This window comes from Misgurnus anguillicaudatus, chromosome 23 (genome assembly GCF_027580225.2).
Source record: "Misgurnus anguillicaudatus chromosome 23, ASM2758022v2, whole genome shotgun sequence".
NCBI lineage: Eukaryota > Metazoa > Chordata > Actinopteri > Cypriniformes > Cobitidae > Misgurnus > Misgurnus anguillicaudatus.
In genome coordinates this window covers 11694612-11705469 of record NC_073359.2, presented here as the reverse complement: position 1 = coordinate 11705469, position 10858 = coordinate 11694612, and the positions used below count along the sequence as shown (strand labels likewise).

The 10858-nt window shown below is 33.7% G+C and overlaps 1 protein-coding gene across 4 annotated transcripts in view; it reads right to left on the bottom strand.

The window, feature by feature from the left end:
- Positions 1 to 2557: 2557 nt before the first annotated feature.
- The window catches only part of tsc22d2 (TSC22 domain family 2), a 28535-nt gene continuing 20234 nt past the window's right edge, over positions 2558 to 10858 (bottom strand). For 2 of the 4 annotated variants that reach the window (XM_055217301.2, XM_055217302.2), the window contains 2 exons: positions 4434 to 4485; positions 2558 to 4345 (listed from right to left, as the gene is read on the bottom strand). In XM_055217301.2, the coding sequence (XP_055073276.2) occupies positions 4073 to 4345; positions 4434 to 4485 (325 nt within the window). In that variant the 3' untranslated portion in view covers positions 2558 to 4072. Of the gene's footprint in view, positions 4346 to 4433; positions 4486 to 8437; positions 9385 to 10858 lie in introns of those variants that run through there. The other 2 variants (XM_073861465.1, XM_073861466.1) reach the window with 1 other exon arrangement.

Sequence of the window (10858 nt, the reverse complement as noted above, 5' to 3'; positions counted from 1 at the left end):
CCTCAAACAACGACACGAGGGGGTGTTTACGTTTATTATTGGTAAACATTCTTTTTCTTGTTTGAGATTGTATTGTAAATTTAAAACTGAATATCCCCATATGGCAAAAAAATAAATTTCTCCTGGCAAAAATATTTTTTAAATATATGCTAAATACATTTTGTAGAATGTTATGCTCAGTTGAATATATTTTTGAATGTGGAAAATATATTTGAACAATTTGTTTATTGAGACGTAACAAATTATCCCAGTATATTTCAAAAATATTTGAAATGAAATAGTTAAATCTCTTTTAACATAATAACAATAAATAACATGACAATAAAGGAAAGACACTAATTAACATTTAATGAAAAGAAGAAAATAATAATAAAATTAAATAAAAAATAGTAATAATAATAATTATAAATAAATTAAGGGCACAGGTCAATTCAGATATCAAACCAAAAAGAGTTGAAAGTAGTTGAAAATAGTCAACCAGGAAACAAGTATAAAAAGGGGTTACTTGAAAAAAAACAGCAATTGGCTAAATGATTACTAATATAATGTGGGTGTAATTATGTTAAGAATCAAGATATTTTGTCTCTTTCGAATGTGGAAATATATTTAGTTTTAACCTTCATATATCAACATATATTTCAAAATGTATTTTAAGGGCAAGCAAATATATTTCTAATTTTACATCCCATGTCAAAAACGTATTTTTTGCCTAAATATATTTTAAATATATGCTAAATACAAGTTAATTTATAAAGTATATTTTTAAGTGGAAAATATATTTAATTTTAACATTTTAAAAACTGTTATGTTCACAGGTTCGTAACAAAGTTTTTCTTCCAATGCGACGTGAATATATTTCCTTGGATTGAAATATATAGAGGGCTAAATATATATTTTTAATGCTTTAAAAAAATGTAAATATATTTCAAAATGGCCAAAAAAAATCTGTGAAAAAATATATTTTTGAAAACATATTCTAAAATATATTTCAGTGAATTTATTTTTTTTGCCATTTTTGTATATTTTGAAATATATTAAAAAATATATATTTTCTTGTCATATCGGTCGTGACTCGTGTTGCTTAATTTGTTTTCTTTCTCGATTGTTAATTTTTAACAATTTTTACTGTTGCATGTATACATCCAATAAATAAAATATATTTGTTGTTTATCGTATTTTTTATTTAAAGGGATAGTTCACCCAAAAATGAAAATTCTGTCATCATTTACTCACTCTCACTCACTCAACCGTTTGAGGACCCCATTTACTTCCATAGTATGAAAAAAATAATACTATGGAAGTAAATGGGGCCCACGAAAAATTGGGTGACAAACATTTCTCAAAATATCTTCCTTTGTGTTCATCAGAAAAAAGAAAATTTATACAGGTTTGTACCAACATGAGAGTGAGTGAATGATGACAGAATTTTCATTTTTGGGTGAACTATCCCTTTAACCTGTATCATGTGTTTTAACATGCCAAACGTGATCAATAGCGGAAAAGACAGATCTGTTGTGCTGCTGACAACATGATGGCGCTGTTGAACATATAATTTACCAACTTTTTTACTACTTTAGTAGTTATACATGACACAGAACTACAAAATATTTTCCTCGAGTCACACTGCAGGCATGTCAAGTTGCTACATGCCCATGCAAACAAGTTATTTTTAGGTGGTCTTTTTTGCATTGACAGTTAGAGCCCAAGGGAGATTTTTTAAATGTGTGTCAAAACACTTTTATGTTAATAAATCGTTTTCACTAGCGAATATATTACATACAGTTTATAGTCAAATGCAACTATTTACGGCCAGAGAAAAAGTGTGTGTGTGTGTGTGTGTGTGCGCGCACATTGTATCAATTAGTACTTTTAACAAGCTACATATCTATTGGCAGGTAGCCTATAACACACTTTGCATATTAGACAATCCTTCTTTTTTAAAGATTCCTACCACCCTTCCTTCAAGGCATCTTTACTTCTGGAATATTCTTGAATGATTTATAACCACCTACAGATCATTTAAATAAAACACAAAAGAGGTTGTTATTGCAATACCCAAATTTTTATTATATCCGTTTTGGAGTAGTTTGTTGATATATTTATTGTTGATATATTTTCAAGAGAAAATAAATCCAACTTTTTATTGCTTCTATTGTCAAGCGCCTTTATAAATTGAGTTAACAGCATTACAAGTCTTCTATTTAACTAAACATTTAAACTTGTGCAATAATATAACCGGTTTCTTATTTTTCATGCAAAACTTAGGTTATCTAAGTTTATCTCATTACTGTTAATATTTATCTGTATTTTGTTTTATGCTTTGCTACCGTTTTGTGTATTCCTTGTCAGATTGATTTCATCATACTTAATAACATTTTATAAAACTAAATTTAGATGCGAAAACATTTTGTACCTCAAGTAGTATGGTATGTTCTCAATTAGATGATTTCAACACAGCTAAAACCTTGAATGTTGAAAATCTCTTTGAAGTTTGAAGTTCTGCTTACTTTCACAACACACATACAGTATATCAAATAAAAGAAAATATTTCAAATGATCCAGTTTTCAATAGAACAGTAATTTATTCTTGACAGAAAACTAAACTTTTCAAAACAGCACATTACAAGGGTATTAAGATATTTTCAAAGGCTCAGTGATCAAGCTTAATACATTTTGCTTGTATACTACAATTCCTTCAACAAATAAAAAAACAAACAAACCATACGTTTACCAGGTGATGCGGACTGATGTGATTTTACAATTTCTATTTGGCTCTATAGGGCAAAAATAAACCAGAGTGCTGTAAAGTTTATAATACACAAGGCACAAAAGACAATAAAACACATGCCCGTGAATTAGTATATCTGTGATTGTAATTCTTTGTGACCGTTGCTATTTTATCTTTAATTTGTAAGTGTAAACTATTCCATGAAACAAAACTTGTAATGTATTTTGTACATTTTCTGCAATGTAATAAACACTATATGCATCAAGCTTGACAGCACCACGCAACTAAAACAAAATGGCTCATTTTTTGTATTACTGGGGGCCAGAAATTACCCTTCACCGTTCATATAAGTCGAATAATATCGTTCACAGACTTCCTTTAAAGTTATGTCGAATAAAAAACATGAGGTAAGAAAACAGATCATGCAAAACATGCTTACCAGCAATGAAAGATTCATTAACATGGCAAAGTAAAAAAAATAAAAATAATAATCAGAAAGTGTGCATTACAAAACAAATCTACATATTTTCTTCTTTGGTTACAAATATATTTGTATGAAGAAATTCACAGCTTTTCCCCCACCCAGATTTGTTTTGTTTTTATAATTCAGGTACAATAAGTGACAAACGTTGGGGAATTATGGCAACTATACTTAAAATTAGAGAAATACTTGATAACTGGTGCTCACCTGTACAAATGGCTACTTATAATACTTTACAATCTATACACATATACATTCAACCCCAATCAATCCAACTGTACAGGACTGTGTATCAGCAAAGATTATTCAACCTTCAGTTGGAGTTGGAACTGTGCCACGGGGATATTATTGCCTAAAACTTGATGCAAATTAACAATTAAGTTGTCGATGCTTTAACATCTCTTTTACATTTCAGAAACCAAAAAAGTTTCTTTATATAATAGACCTCTGTTGCATTGTTCATTTACATTATGAAAATAGCAGCCCTCTAATAAATACACGCAAACTGTAAATTTAAACAGACAAAATGGGATTTAAGTCATGCTGGCTTTCAAAAAAAAACACCACAGTCCCGGCCTTTCCATGGTACTACTAAATCGGTGTTCGTCCAACCTTAGCAATGGACATCCACCACAGGCGTCCTGCTAAACGGTCATCTCAGCATCCTTGCACCGTGCCTGGGACAACCTGCCGCAACCCTCTTCTTCAACCCAAACGCGAGCTTCTCCCAAAATGATTGTCTAATACTTGGAAAGCCACGCAGCATGTAAAATCGAAGCATGGCTCTCCACAAGGTGGCCAACTATAATCTCCTTTGCAGACTGCAAACGTTTGCATTTTTTCATGTAATGCTGATGAATTTCTCACGCCGTGGAAACGTTGGGTTGTGGGGGCAAGGCCACGAGTTTGCTCCCATCCTGTAGGATGGCGTTTACTGGTGTCTGTTGGGGCGAAGTGCTTCCGGGGTTATTGGGCTGACCGGAGAGCTGGCTCAACTGTTCGGTGTTGGCCAGAGATTTTAATACTGCATTTTCTCTTTCCAGCATAGAGTTTCTTTCATAGAGCTCCTTGATTTGCTCCTTCAAGACTTCTACTTCCTCACGCACAGCGTACATTAAATGGCTTTTTACAAGATCCTGAAAAAAAAGGAGTAGAAAATAAACATCTATTATTGCATGATTTCTGTAAACATTTCAAGATTTGAACCGAAATCAAAATACTTACCATAGCTTGCTCGATCTTGTTATCTATGGCCACGACACTGGCGCCAGATGCACTGTTGAGATAAAAAAAACAAAGAGGCTATTTTTAAAACAGTAGTTTATACAGATATCGTCTTCTGAGGAATATTCATGTCGTGCCATGTAAATGACATCAGATCAGATGAATCACATCCGTAAGCTGCCAACTTTTACCCAGCAATAAATCACACCGACAAATTTACATGACATTTCCTTGTTTTGCGTTTCAGCACATATAGTAGCCTATAAAATCACACCTGTAATTTTCCAAAGAAAGATGCTTATCAGACATGCGCATATTGCAATATTAAACCAGTGTCAACATTACATACTGTTGCGCAACTTATTGCGCATTTCTGCGTGAATAATGTTAAGGAAAGATTATAAGAGGTGCATATTTTCATTGATATTATCCTAACCAACTATGTAGTGTTATTTCTCTTTTACCGCTTATCTAGTAGTTGGTGCAAAACAAAACAAAACATTTATAGTAACTCTAGATGAACTTGGATAACATGCGTCAATCATTTTTCAGTTCCGTTTTTACGCAAATAAATCATAACACTTTGGTAAATACATGAACTATGTACAATAAACAATATAGTTTTCAGCATTTATTGATCTTTGTTAATGTTAGTTCATTACTCATCATGTTAGTTCAACTGAAATCAACATGGACGAATATTAATACAGCTTAGTTAATGCATTAACTAATGTTAACAAATACAGTGAGCTACCCAGTAACTTTACAGTGAGCTACCCAGTAACTTTACTAATAGCGTCTTAAAAGATTTGCGCGTTCATTTGTTGGATAAAGTCAAGAGCGCGTGCTTGCGTCTGCGCTCATTTTTATTGTTGGTCTGTGTTTATGTCTCAGCGTCGGGTCTCAAGTCGTAAGTTTTGCCGCGAATCAATTATGTTTCGTTCCGTCGCGCTCTGTCCTTCTGTATTTATACGCAAAATTAGATTTTTACCGCGAATTATCCCCACAATGCTTTAAAAGGTCTAACCCTAACAGAATAAACATAACAATAAACTTAACTTAGTACTGAACATATTTTAAGTAGCAAATGTCAAAACAAAAGTTTACTGTATGTCAAGTCAAATATTTATTCCGGGCATAGTAACGCTCACTAAATATGACATTGATATTCTGTTTACTTTACCCTCGAGTCGCTTCGTACGTGACTTGCGTCATGTCTTAAACCGCGTTCCGCGAACAAACACACCATTCACAAAACTAACATCATAAAATATCCCATAAATACACTAATATCAAAAACATTTGAGTGCTTATGAAATTAATACGCCTTCAAAACGTCAAAGAAAAGCTTTCCAAAGGCAAGAACGCGATGTCCCGAAACTTTGTAAACACCATAAACTGGACCTTTTTGGTTCTGTTACAAACTTAACATTTATTTACCTGCATCTTCTGTATGCTATCAATCTGGAGGAATAAGTAGGAGAGGTTCCGGGAGAGTATGGCAGGCAGTAGCTCATTTTGCAGCGCATGTTGTTTATCGTTTAAAGTCTCAAATCCAAGGTTTGTTTCTGTGTTTGAGTTGTGGAACAAGCGCTCCTCAGGATTTAAGGAATCTGTGCTCGAGGAGAGAGGCGTGGTGACAACGTGACGCTACCGAGAGGGCGGGGCCGCAGATTGGCACGCTTAGTTTGGTTCTTTGTAGATAGAATACATGCACAAATCCTGTGAAATGTTGGGTTTAGGGGTAGGAATAGGATAAAACAACGCTCAACCGTAGCTGTGTCCCTTCTAGCCATAACAGCTTTTAGCTCCGTGTCGGTCTTGCGCAATACGATTGTAAGAGTTTATGTGAAGACTGAAGTTGAACTCCGATAATATCCTGATCTGTGCTGGTTTTATAATTGTTTACTACTGGTATTTTTGTGAAAATACATATAAAATGCATTTAAATGTATTATCCTTGGTTTACTTTATAAACTGCTTAGAAAACACATGTGCTATTTTTACAAGCTACTTGAAATGTGCAATATATGTAATTTTATACAACTTAAAGTGTTTTAACTGGTAGAGCATTGCATTAGCAGCAAAAAGGTCATGGGCTTAATCCCGAAGGGACACACATACTAATGCAGTTGCTTAGGATAAAAGCTAAAAAGTAATTGCATAAAATGGCAAATGCATAAAATGTAAATTAAATACATAACATGCATGCAGAACAGTAGATCTATTATATGTGCAGGTGTTAACAAACAGCATAGTTCATGTAACTCTTACCATGTTTAAGTTTCCATAAATAGATCATACATACACACAATAATAAATGACACTAATATGACAACGACAAAGTACGTTTTTCAATTTTTTGTAACACTGTTCCTGTTTTGATATGCCTGACTCCTCTAAAGGCTGAGACTCGTATCCAGAACATAATCAGTCTCTAATTTAATTTGAAGCAGACGGAGTTGCATAAAACATTTACCTCTTTTTGACTCAAGGGTTTCTTATACAAGTATTATTGGGTATATCACACTACTGTACTCTAGATAACAGATACTGGACCACAGACATGTCAAACAAACATGTATATGCAAACTGTGACATGCTTCAGCAGAATGCACACCCATCACTATATGTCTTTTAACTACATTTCACAATCTTTAAGTCAAGATATACCTTTAGGCAATGTACACAATGATAAATACTCAACATTCTGTTCAAGTCTAGCATTATATGACAATTCATGTGTGAATTTTAGTTTTGTATAAAATGGCATAAAGTAACAAAATTACACTCAACATTCATGTAACTCAATTGGTAATGCTAGCACATATACTGATCAAAGTGAAGCTCACAAACCCTCTCATGCGGGTAAAAGTACACAATGCACGTTAATGTGAAACTATGATAATAATAATGTTAACTAATCACCAACTATCGTTGTGAAAGCTCGCTTTTGGCCATATCTCTGATTGTCAAATACACGATAGGATTAGTCCATTTTCTTTAAAAAAAATCCAGATAATTTACTCATCACCATGTCATGCAAAATGTTGATGTCTTTCTTTGTTCAGTCGAGAAGAAATTATGTTTTTTGAGGAAAATATTCCAGGATTTTTCTCATTTTAATGGACTTTAATGGACACCAACACTTAACACTTAACAATTTTTTTCAACGGAGTTTCAAAGGACTCTAAACGATTCCAAATGAGGCATAAGGGTCTTATCTAGCGAAACGATTGTCATTTTTGGCAATAAATATAAAAATATGCACTTTTAAACCACAACTTCTCGTCTATCTGCGGTCCTGTGACGCGCCAACGCGACCTCACGTAATTGCTTGGTGACATAGAAAGGTCACGTGTTACATATATGAAACGCACATTTGCGGACCATTTTAAACAATAAACTGACACAAAGACATTAATTAGTATCATTCCACATACAACAACGTCGGAACGGTCCTCTTTCTCCACACTTGTAAACACTGGGGCGGAGTTTCGCATACATCATCCATGACCTCTTGACGTGATGACGTATTGCGTGAGGTCGCGCTGGCGCGTCACAGGACCGGAGATAGACAAGAAGATGTGGTTTAAACGTGCGTATTTTTATTTTTATTGCAAAAGATGACTATGGTTTCGCTAGATAAGACCCCAATGCCTCGTTTGGGATCATTTAGATTTCTTTAAAACTCAGTTGAAACTGCAACTTTAAACTGCATTAAAACTGTTAATTATTGGGGTCCATTAAAGTCCATTAAAATGAGAAAAATCCTGAAATGTTTTCCTCAAAAAACATAATTTCTCCTCGACTTAACAAAGAAAGACATCAACATTTTGGATGACTGGATTATTATTTATTTTTACGTTATTTTTATAATTTATAGCAACTCCTCACTAGTCAAGTTTAAGCGCAAAAAATGTAGGTGCACAAGAAATTTTTGCAGTGCAATTGTGTACGTGCGGTTCTTAAGAAATAATCACTAAGTAATAGGCATGTAAACGCTCTTTATAACTACAGGTTTTATCCATTGTTAAGCATGACGTCAAATACATGTTGTGTCCTGATCAACCAAAAAAAACCTGCATTCCAATCTGACCATTCCAAAGAAAACTTCTTCCTACTACATTCACAGTGGAAAAAATCATATAACGGCATTATATGGAAATAAGCTATAAGGAACACATAAAATATATTATAATTACTTTCAATGTAGTCTGACCATTTCCAAAGAAAATAAAAAAAGTGACTCGTACCTTAAAATATTTCCATCATGAGCAACAGCTCTCTTAAGGTAACAGAGTACAAAAGTTCCCTGTGTTTAAAAAAAAGGGGGCTTCATCAAATCTAGGAAAGGTCAACAGGGATTTTTCCCTCCGGATGCCCTTTAACAAATAAATTAATGTTAAATGTTCAGCTCCAAATCAAAGTCATGAGTGATTCCTCCCATGTAAACAAATTCAGAGTCATGCTAGATGCCTCTAATGCATTCCCCCGAACTGTTGCATAAGGATTTCAGTCAACACACAGCTGGCCTCAGAACAGATGGGCTAAAATCAGTGACCTCCTACTGCTGGTCTGAGTCATGTGGACCGCTGTGATTGATGTGGATCAACCCGGGTGTTGCCTCCATCCACGTGCGCTCCAACAGACACCTCCTGCTGTTTGACAGTGTGCATGTTCTAGCTTAGATTAAAATCTTATCTGGTCCTAAGAGCAGTGTTTTACATTTAAATGGGGACAGGAATGCGTAAACTAAACTAGCATTTCTATTATTATTGCTTATAGAATCAAGGATCTAAACAACCAAACCTTAAGTATTAAAGTTTACATTTACTACATTAAGCATATGCTTTTATCCAAATAAAAAAAACATTTAACATTTTGTCTGACAATTAAAAAATAAGTATAGTCTACAAGGTTATGTTTACAAGCAGGAATAGAGTTGAAGCTGGGGAAAAATTAAGAACAGAAGATAAAAAGTTTTTTAATATATTAAACGATATTTATATCAACATATTGTATATATTTAATACATAAAAACTACAGCATGTCAAATCGTAAGTCTGGTGAATGATTGATGAAATTGTTTCAAGTTTAAAGAGAGATGTGCTATTTACTTCTTCAACGACCAGTACATTTCTAAACTTCTTTCTAAATATCCATGAAATCATTTTGCATGTCACAAAATGTTGCTGTCCAACATCCCCATAACCTTAAAGGGCACATATTATGCCCATTTTTACAAGATGGAGGCTATTACAGGTCTCAGGTGTGCCTTGGATGTGTCTGTGAAGTTTCAGCTCAAAATAACCCACAGATCATTTCGTGTAACATGTCTAAAATGTTTAAAAGGGTGTAAATTTAAATGCAAATGAGCTACTGCTCTTCACTCCCTTACCAAAGACAGTGAGCTCTTTTGGTTAAAAATAGATCTGATTATTGTGAATACAGTCTACAGCAATAGTATATTTATCCACATTAGCACTACAATATGCTAATATTAGTAATAAATGAAGAGTTTCGTTGCAAAACGAGATAACCACCGTTTCTTTAATTGTTCAGAAATTTCGTTTTTTGGTTGTGCATTCCAATTAATTTCAATGCCACTGCAGTTGGTTTGTTTTGATTTTAACCTTCATAACTAAAAAAATACAGCTAAGTAGCACCATAAAACAAAATAATAACATGATAACATAATAATAAACATGTTTTCACAAAAATGTAAAAAAATAGATTTATCTCGTTTTGCAACGAAACTCTACAAATATTATCATACACACGCATCTCTGAACTATTTCAGGTTGATCAACTTCTATCAATCTATCAAATCACAATCTACAGTAGCACACCAGGAAGGTTTACATGTTCCCTTGTTGTTTACTTATTTTAAGGAGGCTGTACTTAGCCAGTGATTTGTTGGAGTATGACATATGTTTTGGTTGGGAACGACTTCCTTATTAATGATGACAGAGACTGGAAACTATTCCCTTTAAAATATCTGTTCAGTCCCTCCAGAAAAACGCAATTATGCGATCGCATGATTCAATGCATAATCAGCCAAAGTCCACATTTTTTTAATACGGCGCACTTTCGCAGCATAAACTGCAGATTTCCATGTGCAAAATAGGCAGGGCTTGCATGATTTCATAATCCCAGGATTTTCGTAGCAAAAATCACATATATCTTAGCAAACTGCATTTACTTCACACATGCGCAGCCATGTGCACTGTTGCCATTGGAGCATTATAAAGTGACGTGATTGCGTGACGTGAACAGTGATTCCACTACTTTTAGCAGTAACGAGCATGTAACAAAGTATTTTTTTTAAATCAAGTAACGCAATTACAATTACTGAAATTTACATTCATATTTACATTTAAATAGCAGACATAAAAGTAACTTAAAAGTTACTTTCCTTAGTA